This window comes from Ailuropoda melanoleuca, chromosome 4 (assembly GCF_002007445.2).
Source record: "Ailuropoda melanoleuca isolate Jingjing chromosome 4, ASM200744v2, whole genome shotgun sequence".
NCBI lineage: Eukaryota > Metazoa > Chordata > Mammalia > Carnivora > Ursidae > Ailuropoda > Ailuropoda melanoleuca.
In genome coordinates, this window is record NC_048221.1 from 45,171,477 (window position 1) to 45,197,171 (window position 25,695).

The 25,695-nt window shown below is 41.7% G+C and overlaps 1 protein-coding gene across 9 annotated transcripts in view; it reads left to right on the plus strand.

The window, feature by feature from the left end:
* The window catches only part of ITPR1 (inositol 1,4,5-trisphosphate receptor type 1), a 328,561-nt gene that overhangs the window by 134,858 nt on the left and 168,008 nt on the right, over positions 1 to 25,695 (plus strand). For 7 of the 9 annotated variants that reach the window (XR_004624746.1, XM_034658671.1, XM_034658672.1 and 4 more), the window contains 12 exons: positions 2,520 to 2,615; positions 3,306 to 3,452; positions 4,078 to 4,122; positions 8,084 to 8,238; positions 14,368 to 14,467; positions 15,421 to 15,581; positions 16,082 to 16,223; positions 17,918 to 18,076; positions 20,154 to 20,326; positions 21,733 to 21,852; positions 22,831 to 23,025; positions 25,236 to 25,487. Coding sequence is in view for 8 of the 9 variants with exons in the window: in XM_034658671.1 (XP_034514562.1) it covers positions 2,520 to 2,615; positions 3,306 to 3,452; positions 4,078 to 4,122; positions 8,084 to 8,238; positions 14,368 to 14,467; positions 15,421 to 15,581; positions 16,082 to 16,223; positions 17,918 to 18,076; positions 20,154 to 20,326; positions 21,733 to 21,852; positions 22,831 to 23,025; positions 25,236 to 25,487 (1,745 nt within the window). In the remaining variant the exon portion in view is untranslated. The remainder of the gene's footprint in view (positions 1 to 2,519; positions 2,616 to 3,305; positions 3,453 to 4,077; positions 4,123 to 8,083; positions 8,239 to 14,367; positions 14,468 to 15,420; positions 15,582 to 16,081; positions 16,224 to 17,917; positions 18,077 to 20,153; positions 20,327 to 21,732; positions 21,853 to 22,830; positions 23,026 to 25,235; positions 25,488 to 25,695) is intronic. The other 2 variants (XM_019800455.2, XM_034658677.1) reach the window with 2 other exon arrangements.

The following is a 25,695-nucleotide window of genomic DNA, read 5'->3' on the forward strand; positions in this document are numbered from 1 at the left end:
TTCCCTGCATGTTCTAGGAAAACTTTGAATGTCTCCCTTTTTTATATTTTTCTTGCAGATTCTGGAATCGTAAGTGCTCCTTTAAGATAAAAAAAGGAAGACGATACCATGTATAGCATTTCTTGTATAGCAGGCCTGCTAGTGACCAGTTCTCTTAGCTCTCATTTGAAAATGAGGAATTATATTTCACCTTCATTTTAAAAATCTGTGTGTGTGTTTTTTTTTAGCAGTTTCATTGAGATACAACTCCAACTAATGATTTGTATTAGGTCTGTAGAGTTTGGCCACCATCACCACAATCAATTTTAGAACATTTTCATTACTCCAAGAGAAGCCCTGTTTCCATAGTGATCACACCTGTTTCCCCTCAAACCACTGCTCTCCTGGCAATTACTGTTTCTTGTCTCTATAGATTTGTCTGTGCGGGACATTTCCTATAAATAGTGTACTGTGATATGGGATCCTTTGTATCTGACTTCTTTCACTACTTTCACCGTGTTTTCAAAGTTCAACCATATTGCCATATGTATCAGTTCTTCATTCCTTCTTATTGCCTAATAATATTCCATCGTATGGATATTCCATATTTTCTTACTTGATGGAATTTAGATTGTTTCTACTTCTGCGCTCTTTGGAATAATGCTTCTGTGCACATTCACATACCAATTTTTGTGAGGACATGGGTGTTTCAGTTCTTTGAGAGGTGGAATTGTGGGTCGTATGGTAACGCTGTTTAACTGTTTGAGGCCCTGCCAGATCGCACTAGCTGATACTCCCACCTGTGATGTGTTAAGGTCCCAGTTTCTCCACATGGCCTTCACGTATGAATGCTATTTTTGTTGGATACAGAATCCAAGTAGACAGTTTTTTTCTTCCTGTTCTTCCAAGTTGTGCATCCATTGTCATCTTGTGTGCATTATTTCTGATGTGAATTCAGTGTTTTCTTACCTTTGTTCTCTGTATATAGTGTCTTTTTTTTTTTTTCCTGACTGCTTTTCAGATTTTCCTTTTTTATTTCTGGTTTACATTAATCTAATTATAATGTGCCTTGGTGGGTGGGTAAGTAGATGTGTGTGTGTGTGTTTTTATCCTGCTTTGAGTTCATTGAGTTTCTTGAATCTGTGTATCAAAATGGGAATATTTGGGTTCATTCTTTCTCAAATATTTTCCCCGCCCCCACCAACCCCCACAGACATGATGGATCATTTGATATTGTCTGGCAGGTCACTGAGTTTATGGGTTACGTTTTCCTGATTCTCGTCTGTCCAGTGCTTCATGATTATATACTGAAATTGTGGTGCTACTTTGGGGGGTGTCTGTATTCTGTTGCTTTCTTTTAAAGAGTTTGGAGTTTTGTTTTGTCAACAGTAAATTACTTGTGAATCAGTTTGATGCTTTGGAGGCTTATTTTAAAGATTTGCTAAGTCAAATCTGTTACAGTCTTTTTTTTTTTTTTTAGGGCTGGATTGGCCCCATTACTAAGATGTAACCCTTTTGACATTTTTACTGAATGCCCCAGGTGTTCCATGGAATCTCTCAGAACACCTCCCAGCCCCAAGTGAGCAATGAGAACATAGAGCTCACAGCTTTCCTGTCATTCTTCATTTGGCATTGTGTGGTCCCACCTTACACATATGCAACTTGGTATTCAACCAAAAACTCAAGGAGGCCCCTATGTAGATGTCTGGAGCTTTTTCTGTGGCTAGCTCTGTATTCTGTCCCCACAAATTCCAGCCACTTCAGTCTCCCTAAATTCTGATGTATCTCCTCAACTCAGACCAGTGTCTTCTGCTTAGATTCTTCTTCCCAATGCTACCGTCCAGAGAGGACCTTAAGGCAGAGAGCTGGAATAATCATGAAGATCACTTTGTTTCCCTTTTCTCAGAGATCACAATTTTGTACTACCTTTTGTCCAACATTTGAACATAGTTGTTTCCTGTATTTTATCCAGTTTCCTAGTCGTCTATAGCAAGTTCATATATTTTGTGCAGTGTTTAGTTGTTCATGGCACCAACTACCAGTGCCAGTTATTCCATCATGACCAGAAGCTGAAGCTACATGTATTTTTATGATAAATTGGCCCAGGCTCTGTGAGTTTCAAGTTTCAGAGCACTGGCTTATCTGTGTGTTTCAGCAAATGAGTACAAGTATAGAATGCTTCACAGTTTCCTCTGAAATTTCTTTATTTGTCATGCCTTTTATGGATGAATTGTAGAATCTTAACTTCTACATTATTATGATTAAAGCAAATAATCTGAAAACCATCAACCTTTTTACTGGCATCATTTCATATTAGCTGGGAGACTATTTCTTCTTTGGAGAAACCTAACGCTTCTATATGTTTGAGCTCTGACGTTACGTATGATACTTGCAATGGCTTTGTTGGAAGACACTCTTTTTTTTTTTTTTTCAGCTAGTACATATCACTCCTGAACTATGACTTATGTGTGAAGTCTCAGTGTTGTCTTAATATGGGTTGACGTTTTTTCCACTCCTATTAATGATTCCTCCTCTTGTAGGTAGTCCAACATGACCCATGTCGGGGTGGAGCAGGATATTGGAACAGCCTCTTCCGTTTTAAGCATCTTGCTACAGGGCATTACTTAGCAGCAGAGGTAAGTAGCAGCCTCTGTGTCTTTCTCTTTCAAGGTTGACACATTCCTTTTTCTTCATTTACCTGTGGCCTTTGGGTAGTTAGATGCTCAGTCACCTTGCTTTTCCTTCTGCTTTGCTGTTTCCTCCTGCCTCATTTCCCTGCTTATAGGCGAGAAAAGGTAATGATGATTAACACATTTTAGTACTTCACAGGGATTTTGATCGAGATGTGGGGAGAAAATAAGTTCGAAAATAATACTGTCTTGGGAATGTAATGTACAACACGATGACTATAGTTAATTATACTGTATATTTGAAAGCTGCTAAGAGAGTAGATTTAAAAAAAAAAAGAAAAGAGTGCTAATCTGGGATTTAGGATTATAGAAGTTTTTGCTCTTGCATTTTACTCTCCCCACATCTTATCTACCAGCCCTACTCCTGACGTGAATGTCCAAGACTCAGCTGTAGTGAAACATGGTATGTAAAGCTGGACACATTAAGACACATAAAGAATTAGACAACTTTATCAACTATTCTGGTGCTCAGAGCACGAGTGGAGTAGACAGGGTCTTATCTTTTACTTGCAGGAATGCCAATAATCAAGGAAATTAACTTTACCCTAAATGTCTATAAAAGGTTTTTGAGGAAAGGCAAGACTTAGTACTGAAGGACAGGAGGAATTTACTTTTTAATTTTTGTGTTACATTAAGGAGCCATCATACCGTGTGACAGATGCTGAGTTTTACTCTGATTTGCTGGAAGATGCGCGATACATATTCATATCAGATTCTAGTCGTACATCAAGAGATACCTCCCGTTGTCTGGTTCCACTGTGGGATGGCTCAGAGATTTTCAAGGTGATGCGTGGGTGCCAGTATTGCTTCTGCAGCTGACCCCAAAGAAGGCCGAATCTAAATGTACTGAACCTTCTGGGATGCCTGATACTTGTAAGAAGTGATGATTTTGAAATACTTAAGAACCAAAGGTCAAGACTAAGTTGAAATTTAAAATGAAGCCATAAGGAATTATGGACCCAGCTAACCTGCTGTGAGAAAGAAACGTTGATTGCCTAGTTTGCCAAAGATCCAATGGTGGTTGCATTTTTGTTATGTTCTAAAGCGATTGTAACCCTTGCTGGAGGCCACAAATTTTTTATTTCTAACTAAAACTAAGCAGTATTATCAATGACTGGATACTGATCTTTTATTTATCTTAGGGTTCTAACTGTTGCTTTGCTAGTGAATTCATTGTGTTCTTCTGTCGACACTTGAGAGCTGTCTTTTGGTGACTGGTAGATCATTCCGTGTGTGTTGTACTCATGTGATATGTGTTGTTGTGGCATGCTGGTTTCATGAACAGAGGGAAGGGACATGTTTTTAGCTGTTCAGAGATGTTCGCAGGCCTTGAAGTCTCCTGCAAGTGGGGCCGAGTCCTGGAGAAATCAATGGATGTTTTAATTTCCTAATGATTCTTTTTCATCAGGTAGACCCTGACTTTGAGGAAGAATGCCTGGAGTTTCAGCCCTCAGTAAGTATGAGCAAGAGCCTTCTTGTCTCCATCCGGTAGGGTGAGGCCAAATGATCTGGAACCCCACTTGAGAAACTGCCATTCAGCATTGAGTGATGGGGAAGGGGAAACCTTAGGATGCCTTAAAAGAGGGTCTTGTTCTATCCTTCCCTGAGGGCAGTCATATCTCCCTGTGTTCTGATTGGTCCAAGACTATCAGTAATGATGCTCCTTCTGTGTGCTTAGTCAAGGGGTCTTCACCTTTAAGTTGTAGAAATTTATGATATCTCTTGGAATGCCCCTAGGTTAGAGACGGAGATGGCTTCTTAAGAAGTCGGCTTTTACAAATGAATATCCAGTTGCTGTTCACCTCAATCTGTGACTCACCCAGATTTTTTTCAGGGAATGAGTGTGTGAGATGGATAGTGTCATTTAGATGATGGAGGTAACACATGAGGTGTGGTGCTCCTGACATCTGATTAGACACTCACTTGTCTAACCATCTGTCCTTGCTTTCTGCAAACTCAGAAATAGACTTTATAATGTGGTTTGGAATTTAATGCCAACAGGATCCTTCTTTTGAAGCCATAACCAATTAATGCTGATTTGGAGGCACTTGGGGATTGAACTGCCCACAACTGTGGGTTAAAGAGGGCAGTGGTTGTGTTATATGGAAATGATGGCTATCAATAAAGCCCTTCTCTTGTGCAGTGCTTCATTCTAGTCTAGGATTAAAAAAATGCAAATAGTTGCTACTCTGACATTGTGCGTTCATGTGATCATCTCTGGTGAATATGGTAGGTGGTACTGAGCGTATTTCTTTTTTGCTTGGGGGGGGGTGTAAAATTCTGGAAGAACTTACAGGTTTTAAAGTGGATCCATGAGTAAAGGGGTTTGGGGCAGAGAGAATACAGAATGCAGTTGTCTTTGGAAAGTCCGAATTCTGAGGGAAGGGTGAACCTTGCAGTTACGTTTGGATAGAAAGTTAGCTTTAGAAGGAATGAAGAGGAGTTCTAGCTGAGGGCTTCATGTCATGAGTTCCTGGACGTGCTACAGGAGTTCATGTCTTTCTCGATTCTTGAGGGAGCAGCTGAGGGCCCTGCTCCTTCCTTTCATCTTCCTCACCCTTACTTCCAGAGTTCATTTTGAAAGCTGCCCTTCCATGTTCCCTGGAAGATTGAGAGCACTGACCTGGTCCGACTTCTTGCCAACATGCAGGGAAATCTTTGCCCCACCTCTGTGCGTAGTGTTCATGTGGCCGGTCTTCAGAGGCTTGGACTGGCAGGGGCGCCATTTTTCATAAGGCAGTTCTTGTCCTTGCACCTTCTTTATTTTGAGAGAAAGAACTGCCTTTGTGGAACTTACATCTAATGGTATTAGCGCTGCCTTCTGGGCTGTAACACAGAGTAAGTCTCCTCTCTCAGATGACTTGGAAGGAGAGCTGTGGCTTCTGCCAGTGAGAGCTCATGTCCATTTGAACCTTGAGCTCTGTGAGGAACGGGGCTGCTCTCCTGGCTTCTCGATGGGCGTGGGGAGGTCTGGCATTTGTAGTGCAGGAGGAAGAACATACTGATGCAATGCAGGGCAGGGAAGAGGCAGACCTGGGTTTAAATAGCAGACCCCCCTTGTATGAGCTGTGTGACTGAACGAGCTACATTCCCCTCTCTGGCCCTCACTTCCCTCCTCTGTAAAAGTGGTGGATATGCTTGTCGCAAGGACCAAGTGAGGTGTGATGCCCAAGACATGGCCCATAGTAAGTGCTCAGTAAGTAGCGCTTGTGTAAGTTGCACACGATCAGTAGCATTTTGTAGGGCCTTCACCTCCATGAGCTCATCTGGGCTGCACAGCAGCCGTGTGAAAGGAGTTAGGGGAGATTTTATGATCTTTTGTGGGACTGATGAGGAACCAGAGCGTGGTCCTAACTCATCACATGCCTTGGTTCAGTGTTCATGCATCTCTCTATTTTCTCATGCTTCTCCATGGCACGGTGGTGGAATGTGCCAGCAGGCTTGGGTGCAGATCCAGACCGCATTGCCCTGGCTGCTTTGGCTGTTGCTTGGGTGGCAGTCTTCATAGGGAGGAGGGCTTGGGGAGCTCACCCTGCACCCACGAGGCCAGCGGCCCAGCTCCTGCCTCTGTGGGGAAGGTGTTAGCATCAGCAGAGTCCTGCACCCCTCACCCTCTTGTGGGCCAGAAAACTTGAGCAGAAAAGCTGGAGTTGGGAAAGTTTGGGAGAGGAAACTGTGTTCTGCTCGTGGGTCACGTACGTCTTCAAGACTGGCCTCCAGTGCTTGTAGGAATCTTGGCCTGGAATCTTACTTAGCTTGTTGAGCTTGTCCTTCTCCATTTAGCAGCACCCATGAGCCACAGGCTTGACGCCAGAGGGAGAGGAAGGACAACCCTAGGCTGGCTCTTGTCTTGCAGCCTTTTGTACATGCGCCTTTCCTCCCACTAGGTGGCAAACGCCGACTGCCCACAAAGAACGTGAAGCCGCTGTTGCTCAGTCGCAGTCCAGATACAGGCCCTCCGTGCAATTTTAATTTTTCTTCAGGGTTCCGGCAGGTCTGAAATTGAACTGCCAGCCTGTAGCTAAGCTGTGTGTCTCGAGCCAGAATCAGGTCGGGGTTTATTTTGAAAGTGGCGTGTGGAAGACTTTGCAGGTCAGAGTAGTTAGAAGAGGACAGAGCTTTTCCTTGAACTGAGGTCCTTGGTGATCTCCACTTGATTCAGACTTAAGGGTGGAGAGAACAACGAGTTGTGGGTTTGTTTAGGTCGTGCCGCAAGGTATTAGAGGAGAGGGCATTGCGAGGAGGACACAGAGTTTTTGGGTATTAAAAGAAGCATTTGTATTTTCTTTCTCCCTCCTTCCCATTCTCTCCTTCCATCCTCCTCTCTTCACCCTCCCCCCACTCCCTTCTTCCTTTTCTCAGACAAAAGTTGGGGCCGCCAGTGAACTCCTAGAGCAGACTACCGCCTGCAGTCCTAGATGTCAGGCCCTGGAATTAAATTCTCTCATGCTCTCTCCTTTGCCTGTTAAACTTGATTTCCTTTTATCCATTCCCCATTTGGAAAGGGGTCAGTGCCTCAGCCCAAGCAAAGCAAGTTAGTGACAAAGAAAATGTGATTTTCGCAGTAGATACAAGTGGATGTTGTTCTTCTTGCAAGGATGTTAAAAATTAAAAATAATCCCACGTAGAGTCACAGCACTGGGAGACACCTTGCAAAGCCTAAGAGAGGACGTGACAGTCTAAGCATGCTGCTTAAATCCACTCAGGCAGGTGGGCTCTGGAGCCTAGAATGTGTTTTTATAGTTTCTCAGGAAAGCTTTCGTCATTGTTCATTAGTCTTAACTGTCAGAGATTCTCTTCAGCCTCCGCCAAATCCCTTACATAGCAAGAGAGGCCCCTTTTCCCCTGAATTGTCATTGGCAGCGGTTCTTGATTAATTATGAACATTTTTTTCAGGGCTAGTCTGACTTCTCAGATATTTTTCTTGGCCACACTGGGATCTCTGCTTACGAACACTTGGATTCAGGCTTATTTTATTTTACTTTTTCTCCTGGGAAGTAGATGTATCATATTATTGCTAGACAATTTAATTGTAAATTAACACAATGACCCCTAACCAAATCCACAGGATGAGTTTTCTCAAAGTGCTTCTTTTCTCTTCCAACTACTGCAGACGGGTGTAGCCATACGGACTTGTTCATCACCTATATAGCCCTCTTTCCATGGACATCTGTTACTGTAACCCTGCATTGTTTAAACATTTTTATTGCAACACAATGAGGTAGCATGTAAATATTCTTGGCGTGGGTGGCCGATTATCATCTTTCATGACTGCTCTGAAGCTGTGGTTCTTTTCCTGCCAACTGCTGATGTTCACTATTGTTTCTTCCCTGTTCCTGTGGACTGTGCAGTGATTGTAGTGAGGGAAGGGTCTGGCGTGCAGAATCCATGACTTGATGACTTTTCCTCCTCAGGTGGACCCTGATCAGGACGCCTCTCGAAGCAGGTTGCGAAATGCCCAAGACAAGATGGTGTACTCCCTGGTCTCTGTGCCTGAAGGCAATGACATCTCCTCCATTTTTGAGCTGGACCCCACCACTCTCCGTGGAGGTGATAGCCTTGTTCCAAGGTAGGATTCCAAAATGGCTTATCCTGAGTGAGTCAGAGCTGGTATATGTGGCCTGGCTGGGTTTCTTGAAAAGATCATCATTGCCTTTCTTGAAGCTTAAGGATTTGTTCTGGTTGCCCATTGGAATGGCAGCTACTTTTTTTTTTTTTTTATGGCTCATTAATTACAAGTTCTCAGGAGTTGCCAAGAAGTGTTTTATTTAGGTAAACAAGCCAAACCGTAAGCTCAAGTAGCTTCTAGTTTCCTCGACTCATGTCCTCATCCCCAAACTTGAGAGGTCTCCTAGTCAACTGAATAAACAATTGTAAAGAAATTCTGGAAAATGGAGTATTTGCAGCTCACTGAGTATGTAGTAGAGTATTGAGAAGTCAGACGAGTGTTCTTTGGTTATTTTGTTAAATTTGATTCTTAGTTTGGTTGCAGAAGAATGCATTTTGGTGGAGGGAATAACTGGGCTCTAAGTGGGGGATGAGAACTCATGCTTAACACCAAAATCAGCAGCAATATTATTAATAAAGGCTTACATTTATTGAGTGCTGACTGCATGCCATGTTCAATGCTGAGTACTTTAATTTGTGTTACGTAATTCCATCTTCACAATCCCCCCCACCCCGTGAGCTAGGTATTACTATTTGCCCCTTCTTCTAGGTGAAGACACTAAAGCTCAGAGCGTTCAAGCAAATTATCAAACGTCAGCCAGTCCCTTTGCAGAGTCCAAAATCTTAAACACTGAAGACGGACAGGGTTGTTGGGGCCAATGCTGACTTTTCAACACAGCATTCGTTAGCGGCGATCTCATTAGCATCTGTAGGATTCACATTTGGCCCCTCTCATTGAGTATCTTTTTGTGATTCGTTATTCATATATGTCATTGCCGTTTCCCTGTTCAACCTGGTGGTGAAACTGGTCAGTGTAGCGTGGGTGCTATCAGCAGTAGAGGAGAACCTTCCTTGTGCTGTTGGAGTGATAAACGGAGGACAGTGTCCACGTAGGAGAGATTTTACATTGCAAGGAGGCCTTCCATGGCCATCCAGTTAAAGGGTTGCTTGGTTCTTAAACTTTGCTGGGTTGTTAATTCCTTGAGAATCTGGGGAAAGCTAGAGATGTTTCTCTAGAAAATCCCAAGTATGTGCACAGCTTTGCATTCTCCAGGGTTGGAACTCCTGATTTAGACTGCTTTTTTTTTTTTTTTTTTTTTTTTTTTAAAAAACAGATTTGTTGAGATCTAAGTCATATGGGGATAAGCAGAGTCAGGCAGCTATCATCACAGTTTGAGAACATTTTTTCCCAAAAAAAGAACATTATACCCTTTCTGCATCATTCTCATTTCCCCCTCCAACCTTAGACTCACCTGTGTCCTGTCTTTAGCGATCCGCCTATTCTGGACATTTCATATAAATGTAACATGTGGTCTTTTGCAACTAGCTTATTTCACTTAGTATTTTTAAGATTCATCCATGTTATAGCATGTATTAGTACTTCATTTTATTTTATTGCTGAATAATATTCCATTATGTAGTTATGCCATATTGTATTTATCCACTTATTTTTTCATATTTTATTTTTCTAAAAGAAGGGTTAATACCCCTCCTTTTTAAAAAAAATGTTATTTATTGATTTGTTTATTTAAAGTAATCTCTGTGCCCAACATGGGGCTCAAACTCATGACTCTGGGATCAAGAATCACTTGCTTTACTGACTGAGCCAGCCAGGCACCCCATATTTACCTCCTTATTACCTGATGGCTATTTGGGTTGTTTGCCCTTTTTGGTTCACAGGCTGCTGTGAACATTCGTGTACACATTTTGTGGGGGAGGAAACATAAGTTTCCATTCTCTTGTGTATATACCTTGGAGTTGAATGCTACATCATATGGTAACTGTCTAACCTTTTGAGGAAGGCTAGACCATTTTTCAACATGGATGCACCATTTTACACTCCCACCATCTATGTGTGAGCGTTCGCTTTCTCTACACTCTCTCTCTCCAGTACTTGTTACTGTCTTTTTATGTGAGCCATCCAGGTAAGTGTGAAGTGACACCTCATTGTGGTTTTGATTTGCGCTTCTCTGGGGCCTAATAAGGTTCATCGTCCTTTCTTATTGCCCACTTGTGTATCATCTTAGGAGAATTTTTCCCATTTAAAAAATTGAGTTATCTTTTTATTATTGAGTTTTTAAGTGTTCTTTATTCTAGATATAAACCCTTTACCAGATATATGATTTGCAAGAATTGTCTCCCATTCTCTAGGTTGTCTTTTCACTTTCTAGATGGTATCTTTTGAAGTAGAAAAGTTTTTAATTCTGTCAAAGTCCAATTTATCTATTTTTTTCTTTCATTTCTTAAGCTTTTGGTTTCTTAAGAAACCATTACGCATTCCAAGGTCATAAACAATGATGCTGATGTTTTCTTCTAAGAGTTTTATAGTTTTTGCCCTATAGTCTTAGGTCTTTGATCCATTTTGAGATCCCTTTAAAATATGGTTTGTAGTATGGTACATTGCTTTTTGTGTTTTTTAAGATTTTATTTACTTTGAGAGAGAGAGGGCGCGCGTGCACGCGTGAGTACAGGGGGAGGGGCAGAGGGAGAGAGAGAATCCCAAATGGACTCCACTCTGAGTACGGAGCCCAATGCTGGGCTCAATTTTGTGACCCTGAGCTGAAATCAAGAGTAGGATGTTCAGCCTACTGAGCCACCCAGGTGCCCCTTATAGATCGCTTTTTAAAAGCTTCCTTTCTCATTGACTTGTTAACTAGATGAGTACAGGTCTGTAGAACCCAGTTGCATTTTGGTTTAAGTAAGTTTCCATATGTCATGTCCTCTGTTCTGGTAGTTATTTAATGAATTTGATTAGGTTCCCAGGAGACAAGGGAATGACATTTATATTACATGCTAAATGATTTAGTTTGCAAGGAATAGCAAAGAATAGGACCCTGTGATTTGAAATATCACATTGTTTTATTAGAAGGTGCTTCATGGCATTCCCCTGGCGAGGGGAGTAAGGTGCTAGTTAGCCATATTCCCCAATGGGTTCGAAATGCACATGATCCTGTAGGAAGGGGGAAGTGAGTCTAATCTTTGAGGTGAGATGGCCAAGCAGCTTTGGCTGGTTAGAGACCCTGCTTCCATATCCACTTTGATTTCTGTTTCTCTGTTGGAAAACTCTTGGTGGACAGTTGTCCATAGGTAGATGGATTCTAAACTCTTAAACAAGGGAAGTCTTGTTTTCACCATGGAAAAAGTGTCTGGTATGGTCTACCGGTGTTAGTTACCAGTTATGATCTTGGACTTGGTCTTAGCTTTAAAATTTTTTACCCATTTTTGCCTTTGACCAACAACCCAAGAGCCAGAATTGATTGAATGGGCTTCTTATTCATTGGTCCTGTGGAGGGATAAAAAACCTTAGGGGTAGTACACTCATTTCCCTACATCTTAAAGCTGTGCTAAATATTGCTAGTTTGAAGGTCAGGAAGTCTGAAAGTAGATAAATGAATGTCTCAGAAATGGTATCAGCAAAGGAATTTTTGTGACAGTCACTGGTTAAAAGAATCTTTCCAAGCCAAAATGAAAAGGATAATGGCAAATACTGAACATACTAAACAATATAATAAAATTGCAATATATGTAAAATAGATGAATTAAATGAACATTGGGAGAGCATCCAACTTTGTGGCTGTTTTATAACTGTCCTGCTCTCGTGGCTTTTGAGTTAAGGATGGGAATGGGACTTGGGATGAATTGATAGAATGCCCTTTGTGTCTTAAGTGTAATCTGACCTAGGACTTTATAGAATGTGATCATCCAATTAAAAGCTAAGCTCCAAGTTTTGGTTATACTTTGAAATTAAGAAAATGAGTCCAAGTCACTCAGAAGAAGAAGAATTGCAAACCTCTGTCAGATTTCTTCTTCATGTTGCTTCATGTATATTCATTCTAGCTTACGTAAATATCGCTATGGTTGCCCTTACTTCCAATGTTCAAGGCATTTAGAATGAGGGAAAGCAAAAGGCAGAGAGGATGTACTGAAGTTGGTGTCTGGCTTGATACTTTCCCCGCCCTCACCTCTTTTCCATGTCTATACCATTGCTGTGAATTCCCCTTAATGCAAATGAAGTCTATGTTCCCTTGTCTGCCCCAGCCCCAACAAAGTTCAAAGTTCCAGCGCAAGTTTTCTGTGACAAAAAACTTCCATGATTTTCTGAAGCCTCATTAATCTCCTCTTCTAAAGGTCCTTCAATACTTACCTTGACTGCTCCCAACTTAATGGTTTTTAATGTGCATTTCCCGTTACTTACTATTGCTTTATGTTCATTGATCTTGTCTCACTAATGTGGTAGATTCTTGATGCAAGAATTATGCCATTATTTCTACTACTCCCTTAAGGCAAATTGAAAAACATTATAAAATTATCCATGTTCACTGTAAAAAACAACAACAAATGTTAATGTCATGGAGAGCAAAGAAGCAAATAAAAATTAAATAAAAATTTAACTATTGAGAGATAACCACTGTTAACAGTATGGTTTATGTAGTTTTCAACAAGTCCTTGGGCACACAGATATCATGTATGTAATTTATCATAAATAGAATTATAAGCTATTTTTAACATTTTTCACTATGTTCTGTATATATTTCCAAGTATATATGGAATATAATCACTTTAAATATTTAGTATTCTAGTGTATGTACTACAATAAACTAGTCCATTATTGAGGCATTGGATTGTTTACAACTCTTGTAAATAATGCTTTGTTCAATGTCTCTATGCCCCAGTTTGTACTTGTGCTGTCATTTTAAGTGAAAAATCTAAAAATGGGATTGCTAGATGAAAAGGTAGATACATTTTACTTATTTTATAAAGTGCCAGACTCCCTTCCAGAGTTTCACCTGTTAACCTCTCCTCACACTCCTGGTGAGAGTGTAATTTCCCTAAGCTCTTGTAAATACTGGGTTATGTCAGTCTCTAAGATCTTTGGAATATGATAGAGTAAAATGATACATAGTTTTAATTTATATAAATTGTATACTAAGGAGATTGAATGTATACTTCCAAGTTTATTGGCCATTTATATTGCTTTATTAGATTGCTGGCTTATGTCCTAGTCTCATTTTCATTTCCAGTATTCATGTTATTTTCTTACCGATTTTGAAGATCTCTTTATAAATGCAGATTAATAACCTTGTTATCCTATGTGGTATTCTTTCATTTTCCCAGGTTGTCTTTTTTCTTTCAGCTTTGTTCCTGATTTTTTTTTTCTTTACAGAAGATATAAAATTTGGGGTGGGGGGATGGGTTAGCCCACTAATGGGAATTAAGGAGGGCACGTACTGCATGGTGCACTGGGTGTTGTACAGAAACAATGGATCGTGGAACACTACATCAAAAACTAATGAAGTGCTGTATGGTGGCTAACATAACATAACACAAAATCAATAAGTAAATAATCATATGACTCGCAAAAAAAATTTTTTTAATTTGAAAAAATAAACATTTGTTATTGGAAAAAAATTAAATGAGATAAAATACATTATTATCTTAATAGATGTTGAAATGTATTTGGAAAAAATACTCATTTTATCTTATACTTGAAAAGATAAAAAATAGAATAAAAAATTTAAACTGTATTATAAGATGTATCCATCTTTGCCTTTTAAAATTTATGGACCTTGTATGTTGTTGCATGCTTCAGAGGCTTTCCCTACCACAAGATTATTAAATGTTAACTCCTATTTTATCCTAGTAATTTTATTTTTTGCTTTTTTGATCCGTACGAAAATTTCAGGTGTTGCTTTATCCACTCTGATGACATGCATTAGTATATACTCAGGAAATACTTGTTATTCTGTCTCCTGCTCAGTCTGTTCTGAGATACTCCTTCATAGGAGTCATCTTGTATTTAGAAATATAGTATATCCCAGTGTTAGAATCCTTATGAATGATTTCTTATTTTAAATAGATTAGAATATATCTCAGTGCACAGCCATTTGCTTCTCAGTCTATATTGCCCAGTGTATGTAACAAAAAAACATTTTGGTGATCCCTTTTAATTTTGGTAGAATATATTCTAGGCCAGTGGCTATAGAGAACCTAAAAATTCCTGTCCCCCAAATCCTTTTTCCCCCCACTTTAGAAACTCCTACGTCCGGCTCAGACACCTGTGCACTAATACCTGGGTTCACAGCACAAATATCCCCATTGACAAGGAAGAGGAAAAACCCGTGATGCTGAAAGTAAGTTCGGGAACTTGGCTGCCTCCTTTGGTTCTTGTGTTCCCTAATGAAAGGGCTCTTTTGAGAACAGATGGGGGAGTAGGGACTGCATTTTGTTGGTTTGGCCAGTGTGTGGTCATGGACAAACTAGAATGCAGTGAAAGAATTCTCTCCAAGGGACCTGGCTCAAGCAAGCCCAGGCTTTTTGAAATAACCAGAACTTTTTTATTCCATGGCTTTTGCCCTAAAGGTTGAGCAATTGTCTGGATTTCATGTCTGTCTGAAGGATGATTTTGGCTCAGGGAATGTTCGCTTGTGCCTTGAGGCACATCAGATACCTAGTCAGTTTTCCCCGATTTTTATTATTTCTTTATCTCTCTGTGTATTTAAATATACTTTTATTTTTTGAAAGTTGTCTCAGGCCCTTTAGTTTCTCTCCCTGAACTCACCGCCCTCTCCATCACTACCTTCTCCAGGGTCATAGAGCATAAATTCACAAACGTAGGGATTTTTGTTTTTAAAAAGTGAAATGATATGCTCATGTTGTTTTTAGTGACGGGGGAGGTCATTGGAATTTTTTTCTTCAATTTTTCGAACATTTTCAGGTATATAGAAGTGAAGGAACGGGTACGTTGTCTACCCTTATAATACTCTGAGTCAGTAATTACCATTTTGCTCATTTGCTTTTTCCTTATGTACTTATATGCATGTTTTTAAATTACAACAGTCTTAACCAGCTTCCTTTAACAAGCATAAAATGATACCAGAGCCCATTTTCTGCCTCACACTGCCCCACAGTAAGACTCTCCAGAGGTAACAACTGTTAATGAACTTCCTTCCAGATGTTTTTCTGTGTCTAGTTAATTTTAACTGCAGGATAGCTCCAGCCTAGTGTCCCTTAAGTTTAGTGTTTGATTAATGTGTTGCTCTCTCAATCCAAGAGACAGTTGCATAAAGACCATTTTGCTTTTCAGATTGGCACCTCCCCCGTGAAAGAGGATAAGGAAGCGTTTGCCATAGTTCCAGTTTCCCCTGCTGAGGTTCGGGACCTGGATTTTGCCAACGATGCCAGCAAGGTGCTGGGCTCCATAGCCGGGAAGCTGGAGAAGGGCACCATCACCCAGAATGAAAGAAGGTGAGGGCTTCCCACGAGAACCAGACACGCTCATCCTCAGCCACCATGGATTTTTGAAATCCCGTGCTTTCAGAAAGAGAAAATGCCAACTCTGAACAGCCTTGTTGAGAGGAGCAGGCCTTAGCATTTATATGTGGCTTCAACCTGTGGTTTTCAAAAACCACATTCACTTCTTTGAAAGTCTCTAAAGTTGAAAAGATCGGTCTTTTTCTCTGTCTCCAATTTGGCTTCTGGAACTACCTAACTAAACATTGGGGGCCAGTGTTACTCTGAAATAAAATTTTTGATGGCTCATATTTTGTGAAGGTGGTTATCCTTTTGTGGACAGTAATGTGGGTATTTTACTCTTTTTGGCAATTGGTTGTCACTTTCAGGGAAATTGGGAAGAATGGATCTGCTTATGTTTAACTGGCTCATTAGGCCTGAGTCTTCCAAGGTGAAGCTTCCAACCTATTGGACGTTGAACGTTTCCTATCTCTAATAGCTTCTTTTCCCCTAAGGTCTGTGACCAAGCTGCTGGAAGACTTGGTTTACTTTGTCACGGGCGGCACTAACTCTGGTCAAGATGTCCTTGAGGTGGTCTTCTCCAAGCCCAACAGAGAACGGCAGAAGCTGATGAGAGAACAGAACATCCTCAAGCAGGTCTGTGAGATGCGATACACCAGGATCTCTGTAAGACATCAGTGGGATTGCTGCTCATACACAGGGACGTGGATGTTTCCCACCTGGGAAGCTTGATCAAGTGACTTTGGAGAAAACAGACTTGATTTTGTAGAGCAGTGTTGAGTTCATAACAGTAGTGCGTGGCAGGCACAGCGTGTACATTACCTCCTGCCCACGCACGTGCACAGCCTTTCCCGTCATTAACATGTGCCACTGCAGTGGCTGAACCTGCAGTGACACATCATAGTCCCCCAAATCCATAGTTTACATTAGGGTTTGCTCTTGGAGTTCTACCCTCAGTCTTTGGGTTTAGGCAAATGCATAATGACATATCCGTCATTGTAGTATCATGCAGAGTATTTTCACTGTCCTAAAAATCCTCCATTTTCTGCCTATTCATCCTTCCCTCCCCTCACCCCCGGCCACCACTGATCCTTTTATTAACTTCATAGTTTAGCCTTATTCCAGAATGTCCTATAGTTGGAATCATACAGTATGTAGCGTTTCCAGACGGTGTTCTTTCACTTAGTAATATGCATCTAAGATTCCTCTGTGTCTTTTCAGGGCTTCATAGCTCAGTTCAATTGAAAACATGCTTGTTGGATATCAGCGTGTGAGAATTCACCTGTTAGGAACTCCAAGAAGAGTTTGCTTGACAACTTTATTTTCATCAAAAATAATAGCAAGTGCTGTGTGTCCTTAAGGTTATTTCATAGGTCTGGGGGATGAAGAGTGTTTGATAAATAGGGAACTCCATAAACCACCACAAAATCTTACCATGAAGAATGAGTAAATGGCTTATACATGTATAGATGGTATTATCCGGTGTAAATTTAAACTGGTGTGAAGACAAATGATAGGGAGGTGACAAGGGTAGATGAAATGCACAGAGATGCATACTGTACAGTTCTCTAAAGCTGTATATGGGCCATTTCCTTGGCTTAGAAATTCCTGGCCCCTAACCCCCAAAGAAAAACGCATTAGTTACTAGTCCTACAGTTCTCCATAGGAACTTGGGATTTCAGAATCCTTTCTCCTGTCAGTTGATGATAGACAAAATTTATTAACATGCCATCATGTTTCAGCAAGGATTTCCCATCCAAGAATAAATTAGGTCCAGCTGTTTCATGGGATGAGTCCCAGATTAGACCTCTGGCTCCATGCCAATGCTCATTTTCCACCATAGTGATTCCTTGAGGGACCGGAATGATCGGATTCCATGGCAGAAGCCTTCATTGAGCACTATCTTTATGCAACTGACAGTTATTATCTCCTTTTAGCCTTAGGGCCCCCTTGGGAGCTGGGTGGCATTCTTTCCATTTTACTGAGGAGAAAACCCGAAGTTACCTCGACTGCTTTGTACTGCTAGGGAGTAATGCAGGAGTGTGATCTCAACCGAGAAATCTGCTAATTCCAGAGTCTGTGCTCTTAACCATTGCCCTGCACACTGTACTTGCAAGTGTTTGAGGACCAGTTAGGTCCAGGTGGCCTGAATTCAGTGAGTAGCCAGTCTCAGTTGATGGGTCGCATATGATTTTCAGGTAATTGATGTTGATCTAGAGAGAGTTGCTGGTGCAGTCCCGCCACCTGTGAGATTATGTTAGTTTGAGACCAAGGGCTAGCCATGAACACTCTAAATGATGGCGGTGTCTGTTCTTCTTTTTCACAATCAGATCTTCAAGTTGTTACAAGCCCCATTCACAGACTGTGGCGATGGCCCCATGCTGCGGCTGGAGGAGCTAGGGGACCAGCGGCACGCCCCTTTCAGACATATCTGCCGGCTCTGCTACAGGGTCCTGAGACACTCACAGCAAGACTACAGGAAAAACCAGGTTGGGATTCAGGATTGACTGAAGTTCATATACTTGCCTCATGAGTTTTAAGTCTTGCATCTGTCATTATTTAATCACTAGAGAATAGTTTATTAAGTTTGAGCTTAGAAAGGAAATATATTTTTGCAAGCCTGAGAAAAAGACAGAGTCCTTAGGAAAGATACCTGAGAAGTCCCCTTCGGCAGCCACCTTTCAATGCCATTTTATGTTTTGACATTGGTATTAATTACCTTTCTAGTGTTTTTCATGCCAACTTACCTTAAGGTTTAGGAAAATGATTGCATGCATTTATATTAAAAGTAGAGCAGAATGTTTTCTTCCGCTCCCTTCCATATCCTCCATGTCTGCTGGTAACTTTCTCTTTAGTTTGGTTTTGGCTCATGTTTTATGGCATTCGAAGTCCTTGTGTATGTCATGGCACTGTATATATTATCCTCTCCCCATAAAATAAATGTTCTAAACTCTCTGCGGGTTCCCGTCAATTTGAGATTTTAAGGAAACCTGTGAACTGTGTATCACATTTTGTAGTTTTCAGCTGGAACTACTTTGTCCCCCAGGAAGTAACTTGGCAACGTCGGGAGACCTTTTGAGTGTCACCACTTGGAGGTGCTACTGGCATGTAGTGTAGAAGGACTGTCCAGGAATGCACAGGACATCCCTGACAGCAGTTACCCAGCCCTGAAAGTCAGTAGTGCTGAGGTTGAGGACCCCTGCACTTTGTGACATGAAGTGCTGGAGGTGCACAGATGTCGCTTACGACAACCTTGACTCCCAGTCTCTGCAGTGTGTTACAAGAGGCTTTTGTTTGTAAACTTTTGACTGCCACGACATCTGGCCTTTAAATTTAAACTTCTCTCTGTAATTAAAGTGTATAGGTTTTTTGTCATAAAGATAGTGTTAAACTGAAGCAATGCTCTAAAGTATCAGAACCTTGTTAGCACGTATTGCTAAGCTTTTGGCTTGGCCTTTGCTGCTGTTGAAATGGAAAGTATCCTATACCTGTGATGCTGTGTTCATTGGTGTGGACAGGTGGTCCTTGGGTCCTCTCTCTGGTGGCTTTCAGTCCACCTGCAGTGCTCGAATAGTGTGAAGAGATTTTATTCTCTTCCTCTCTGCCATCTGCAGATGAGGATACAGCAGAGACTAACGTGTGTGCCAGCACGTTTTGCTTGTACATGAAAACACCCAACCAGTCCCTCTCGCTGCTGCTACCTTGACTGTCTTTACTTGGTGTCTACAGATTCTCTGCTGCTTGGCAGTAGTATGTCCCTGAAGGCTGGTAAATTCCCGAACATGCATCCTTATTGAGCATGGGCTGAAAAGTGGCCAGTGTCCACTGTGGACACCCTGCATAGTTTTTAGGATTTTGGGATGAATTTAAAAAAATGAAGCCAAGTTTCAAGGGCCCTTAGAACTTTCAGTAAACAAATTGTCTTAGGAAGGGTTATATCTTTGACTAGAAACCAATATCTGCAAGAGGCTTCCCTGAGTTCTCATGTATTTTTATGGAATGTCATGTCTCATCCCCAAAGAGAGAAGCCAGAGATGTTTTCATAGGTTCTGTGAATCTGATTCACTGGCCTAGGTATTCCTAACTTGCTCCTGCTACTCATTGGCTATAGAAATGTGTTTTCACCCCAGATAAAGAAAACAGAATGGGAGTAATATTGTTCTAATATCTAGGTAGGCTTAAGTGTGTTTATTCAGGAGCACAGAGCAGTAAGGCACAGTTAAATCCTCTTGAATTAGTAATAAAATCAGAGCTGGAAAACAGCTTTTGACCTTTCAGAAAAATAAATCACCGCATTAATATTTATACTGTGCACTTAATAAAATGCCCATCTGTACATATGGGATAATTTGCTTAATTGCATTTGTGTGGTGGGTTTAGTAAAATGAAGGATGTGGGGGAGTTTGCAGCTGCTGTCCTAGATTGGAAAGTTGCGGAAAGATGCTCCACTAGGATTTCCCTTATGAACAATAATTCTCATCAGGGACTGTTGCTACTTTCCTTAGTTTTGGGTTAACCTTAATATCTTTTGTTGTCCCTGCTGACCTCTCTTTTCTTCCTTAAAAGGAGTATATAGCCAAGCAGTTTGGCTTCATGCAGAAGCAGATTGGCTATGATGTGTTGGCTGAAGACACGATCACTGCCCTGCTTCACAATAACCGAAAACTCCTGGAAAAACACATCACCGCTGCTGAGATCGACACGTTTGTCAGTCTGGTGCGAAAGAACAGGGAGCCCAGGTGAGGCAGCAGTGGGCCCGATCGGGGGAAGGTGTCCAGGCATTGAAGATGCAGGCCCTCGGCTAGTCATGGTGCCTTTGGCTAGGTTTCCTTTCTGAGGACGGCTAGCGACAGATTTCAGTTAGGCCGGTCTTGAGAGGCTCTTGGATGAGTAGTAGCAAGAACACGGTATTGGAATAGACCTGTAGTGGAATCCTAGCTCTAACATTTACTAGCTGGGTGACCTTCGCTTTCCCCTTGAGCTTTAATTTCCTTCTATGCTAAATGGATGATTATGAAAATTGAATGAGAATAAATGCATGGGAAGTGCCTGGTACTTAGTAGATGCACAGTAAATGACAGTTTTGGCCAGTCAGTTACAGTTTAGCACCCCCTGATTATCAGATCACCTCCCCCAAATATCAGCAGTAAGAGTCTTTTGCAAACTTAGTTGTTACTTGTTTTTGTTTTATGTTAGAATTCTGTCTTTTCTCTTTGCATAGATCTCTCCCTCTTCTTATTCTCTTCCCTCTTCTCCTGATTAAGATCCACAGTATTGGGCTGGTGGCTCAGTGGATTAAGCATCTGCCTTTGGCTCGGGTCATGGGATCGAGCCCTGTCTTAGACACCCTGCTCAGTGGGGAGTCAGCTTCTCCCTTTCCCTCTGCCCCTCCCCCAGCTTGTGCACGCATGCGCTCTTTCTCTCTCAAATAAATAAATAAAATCTTTAAAAAAAAAAAGGTATCCACAACATTTTAGCAATGGGAAATAGTTTATAATATAGGTATCATGAATGGTCACACTGGAGAGCCGATAATGTTGTTGTAAAATGACTCCTCCCACTCATAAAGATAAATAACGTTCGTGGAGCATTCTCACGTACCAGGAACCGAACTAAGTCAGCACTTGCCATGAATTATCTCACTTAATCCTCAGGACAGTTCTCTGAGGTTATACATTACCCTCTGCTATAGATGAGGAGAGTGAAATGCAGCAAGGTCCAGAAATTTCCTCGAGTCACACTGCGTACTGGAACATAACTAAGGAGAATCAGAGCAGGGATTCCAGCTGGGGCACTCAGGCCTTAGAGCCTTTCCTCACCTGTCTGCTTCCCCTCCATCTTCCCCACAGCTCCCTTACGTGAGCTTCTTCCTTGTCTTGTTCTTTCTGTGCATTTTTTCCTCATCCCTTCTTCGTCTGCCCCAACCGCTGCCATCTTTCCTCGTTTGCTTCTTTCTTTCTTTCCTGTCTTACAGCAACTGGCTTTCTGGTTGTGCCGTAGGCACTGGCACCAAAACCTAAACTGTCTCTGATTGCTTTGATCCAAGCTCTGTTGGAACTGTCCACTTGCAAAGAGTCGGGCTCCAAGAGCCAAACCTCTGCTCTAGTTACAGAAAATGTCTTGTTTGCTTTCTCTTTCTCGACAGATTCTTAGATTATCTCTCCGACCTCTGCGTGTCCATGAACAAATCGATCCCAGTGACCCAGGAACTGATATGTAAAGCCGTGCTGAATCCAACCAATGCCGACATCCTGATTGAGACCAAGTGAGTGGGGGTCCTGGGATTTGAGATACAGACGAGAAAGGGATTTAGGTAGAGAATGTGTGGTTTAGTGGATGCCTGCATTCCTGACTAATAGAACTTAGCCCTTTGATTTCTTCAGACCTGGTCTGAAGTCGGATGGGCTGGCATGGGGTCTGTCTGACTCAAAGGTCTTGCATGGGGAAGTTAAGTTTGCTTTTAGAGTGGCCTCCCCTGCACTTGCTTTGCACGCTGGTTGAAAACTCGTATGTATTCACCAGCAAGCATTTTGCACACACTTTGGTTTCATTTGAAGAGCTTAAAGTACTTTAAGTATGATTATCAGTTTTAAAATTTAAAGGAGCTAATTCAATGGTGGTATTAAGACACTATAGGGCAGAGTTTTTAAATTATCACTGTTCAAAAAGTGTTTAATGCTGCATAGAAATTAGTAATAGTAGTGATTCATTTTTAGCAAGGGAACAGTTTTCCTGGTAATAGGGCCAATGTTGAAAAAACAAATCAAAATAAAACCCCAAACTGAATTAGACCCTGAGCTAGTGATTTTATTTTTTCCTCAGGCATAGCTTAATTTTGGACTCGGGTTAATGCAACTTGAGCACTTGGACATCACGCCTGGATAGTTGTCATGGCGGACTGTCCGTGCATTTAGCAGCATCCCGGGCCTCTGTCCAGTAGATGCCGTGGTACCCCTCCCACTCCGTTGGGACAAACAGATGTGAAAATATCCACTGACATTGCCACGTGTCTCCTTGAGAACGTGCAGGGCAAACAAAATCACCCTGTTTGAGAACCACTGGGATAAAGTATATGAAGAAGTTAATGTTTGGCTCTTTGCGATTCTGCCATCAGGGAGAAAAATGGTTTTCTTTTTATCTTTATGCTGAAAGTGAAGCTAGATTTCAGTATATTGCTACCATTGATCCAGCACTAGCAAGTATTTCAACATAATGAGTTTTCCCTCTTCCTCTTGTTTTCTAGGTTGGTTCTTTCTCGTTTTGAATTTGAGGGTGTTTCTACTGGAGAGAATGCTCTGGAGGCAGGGGAGGATGAAGAGGAGGTGTGGCTCTTCTGGAGGGACAGCAGCAAGGAGATTCGCAGCAAGAGCGTGAGGGAACTGGCCCAGGATGCTAAAGAAGGACAAAAGGAAGACCGAGATGTTCTCAGCTACTACAGGTGACGGGGAGTCCCGCCGGGCTCGGTTGGGGGTGCCCTGAAAAGAAGTGAGGGGGAATTTATTGCTTGTTTGTTGATGGCTCCAAGGAACCACAATGTCACCTGTCTAGCAAATGCTGTGTATTTTAGGATTTGGGAGTGTAAGGTTTCATTGATAGTTCCTAGTAAATTGATTTCCGAATGTGGCCAGGTAGACAGCAGAGCGAGTGCATGTATCAGCCCCTAGTTACTGTTTCCCCTTAGCAGCACAGGACGTTGTATGCGTATTGTAGTAGTTAGGAGTCAGACCGTATGGTCAGACTGCTTGGGGTCAAATCCTGACCTTCCTACAGAGCAGGTTTTTACTTTGGTCGAGTTATACACCTCTGCATGCCCCAGTTCCTTTATCTGCAAAATAGAGACCATGGTACCAACCTCCTAGAACTTTTGCAGACAGAGCTAGGAAATGAGTGTGTGTATTCACACATATATGCATATTTATATACACGCACACATATATCTATTTCTGTACCTGTCTGTACTAATATATAATGAAACCGTGAGTGCGTGTCAATACTTCAGTTCCATTCCAACACCCGTGGGGTTATTGCATCCTTCACCTTTCCATGTGCATAACTCCGCTCTGCGACAGAGAAACCTGGCTGGCCGTTGCCCTGATGTGTAGCTGTTTGCTCAGTGTCCACCTCTGCTGCTCACCTCCTTCAGCCCCAGCGTCTCCCCAGTCCCAGCTTTAAGACCTGCAGGCCCTGCCACCTCAGGGAAGGCAACGGAGAGGAAAAGGGGGGAGGGGAGAGTCAATAAAAATTTTTCAAAGAAAAGAGAAGGGAAGATGGCAAAGTGCTCATGGGATTTTTTAGTAAGTAAAATTTTGCGGTTACGGCAGTCCGTTACCTCCTGCATTCCCGTCTCCTCCCTCCCATTCGTGCCTGTGGTGCATACGTTCTGCGTTCTCGGTGTGTTCATATTTTACTCCATTAGTATGCATTCATACCAAGTACAGAGTATATTGCCTGTTCCTAGAAATGAATGTAAATGGTGCTGTACTCTCCCATTCTGAAGCCTGCCTGATTGATTCTGTATTGCTTCTGAAATGTGTTCGTGTTCATTGGAGGTAGACCTATTTGTCTAATTTTGACAGCCGAGTGGTATTCCATTTTATGATGCTACGTTTTCATTGCTCTTTGATATCCCATTGTATGCCACAGTTTAGCTTTTCATGTCAGGGAGCATCCTTATTCAGAAGTGTGCATAGGAGTAAGAGTTTCCATTTCATATCAGGAGTGGAATTGTTGAGTTGGCGAGGATGGGTATTTTAACGTCACTCAGCAGTCCTAGATCAGATACTTTGGCGTACACCCCCACCAGTTGTAGAATAGAACTTTGTTTCTCCTGGTCTTTGCTAATTCTGAAATGTGGTGCTTTTTAATCTTTGTTAATTTTATAAGCATGAAATAGAATCCTATTTTAATTTGCACTCACTGGTATCTAGTGAGATTGAGACTATTTTCAACCCATGGTTATTGATAACAAATAGGATTTTACATTTCAGAAACCAGTATTTGCCACTTTGGAAGCTAGTGGCTTGCTTATTTCATATGGGAAGTTGTTTACTCTTCTAATGTTTGATATGTCTTCTCCTGAGCGTGAATGAGAAAGCGTGCTTCCCTGGTCCGGTATGGAAGGTGACAAAGATCACATGTAGTTGGATGAGGAAGGAAGATAAAACATTTTGAGGAGTCCGCTACTTTGCACATCATGTTTTTCATGTAGAAGTCAAAGAGTAGGCTTATATGAGATAAGATCCTAAGAGTATTAGAAAATTTTCTAATTAGACTCAGCATGGGAGATATCTTTAACATTTCCTACATGGTCATTATATACAGTATAAAAAAACAGCTGAAGAAGCAGACAGCCATTTTAGATGTAACATTTTCCCCCATTTATTTCATAAAATAAACAAGGGGAAATTGGAATCAAGTAGTCACGTAATTACTCCCAACTCAGCAGGGTGGACATGTATGACTAGTGGTGTAGTTTGACCTGTTCCTTTATCGGCCTGGTACAGAAGCCATTTAAGCATGTCGATGTCTAAGTACAGGTGGCCAGATGTCACTCCTATGAAAGTTGGGCATATCTGGACTGTCCTGCTGTGTGTTTCCATTCATCGTCAACAATTTCTGATTTCTTCATGTAACTTTACCTTTCTGCAGGTATCAGTTGAACCTTTTTGCTAGGATGTGTCTAGACCGCCAGTACCTGGCCATCAATGAAATATCAGGCCAGCTGGATGTCGATCTCATTCTCCGCTGCATGTCTGACGAGAACCTGCCCTATGACCTGAGGGCGTCCTTCTGCCGTCTCATGCTTCATATGCACGTGGACCGAGATCCCCAGGAACAAGTCACTCCCGTGAAATATGCCCGCCTGTGGTCTGAGATTCCCTCGGAGATCGCCATTGATGAGTGAGCCTGGCTCCTTCTCCCTGCCAAGACCTCACTTTGCTTTAAAACCTCATAATGTTTTATGTCACGGTAGACAAACCACTTATGGTCAGGTTAAGTCTAGTTAAATCATAGAAGCAAGGTGAAGTCTTTTTTTTTTTTCCATTAAACTTAAATAGTGAGTGGCAAATACTACTTTTGTTTGAAGAATGCCAAAGATGGCATGATT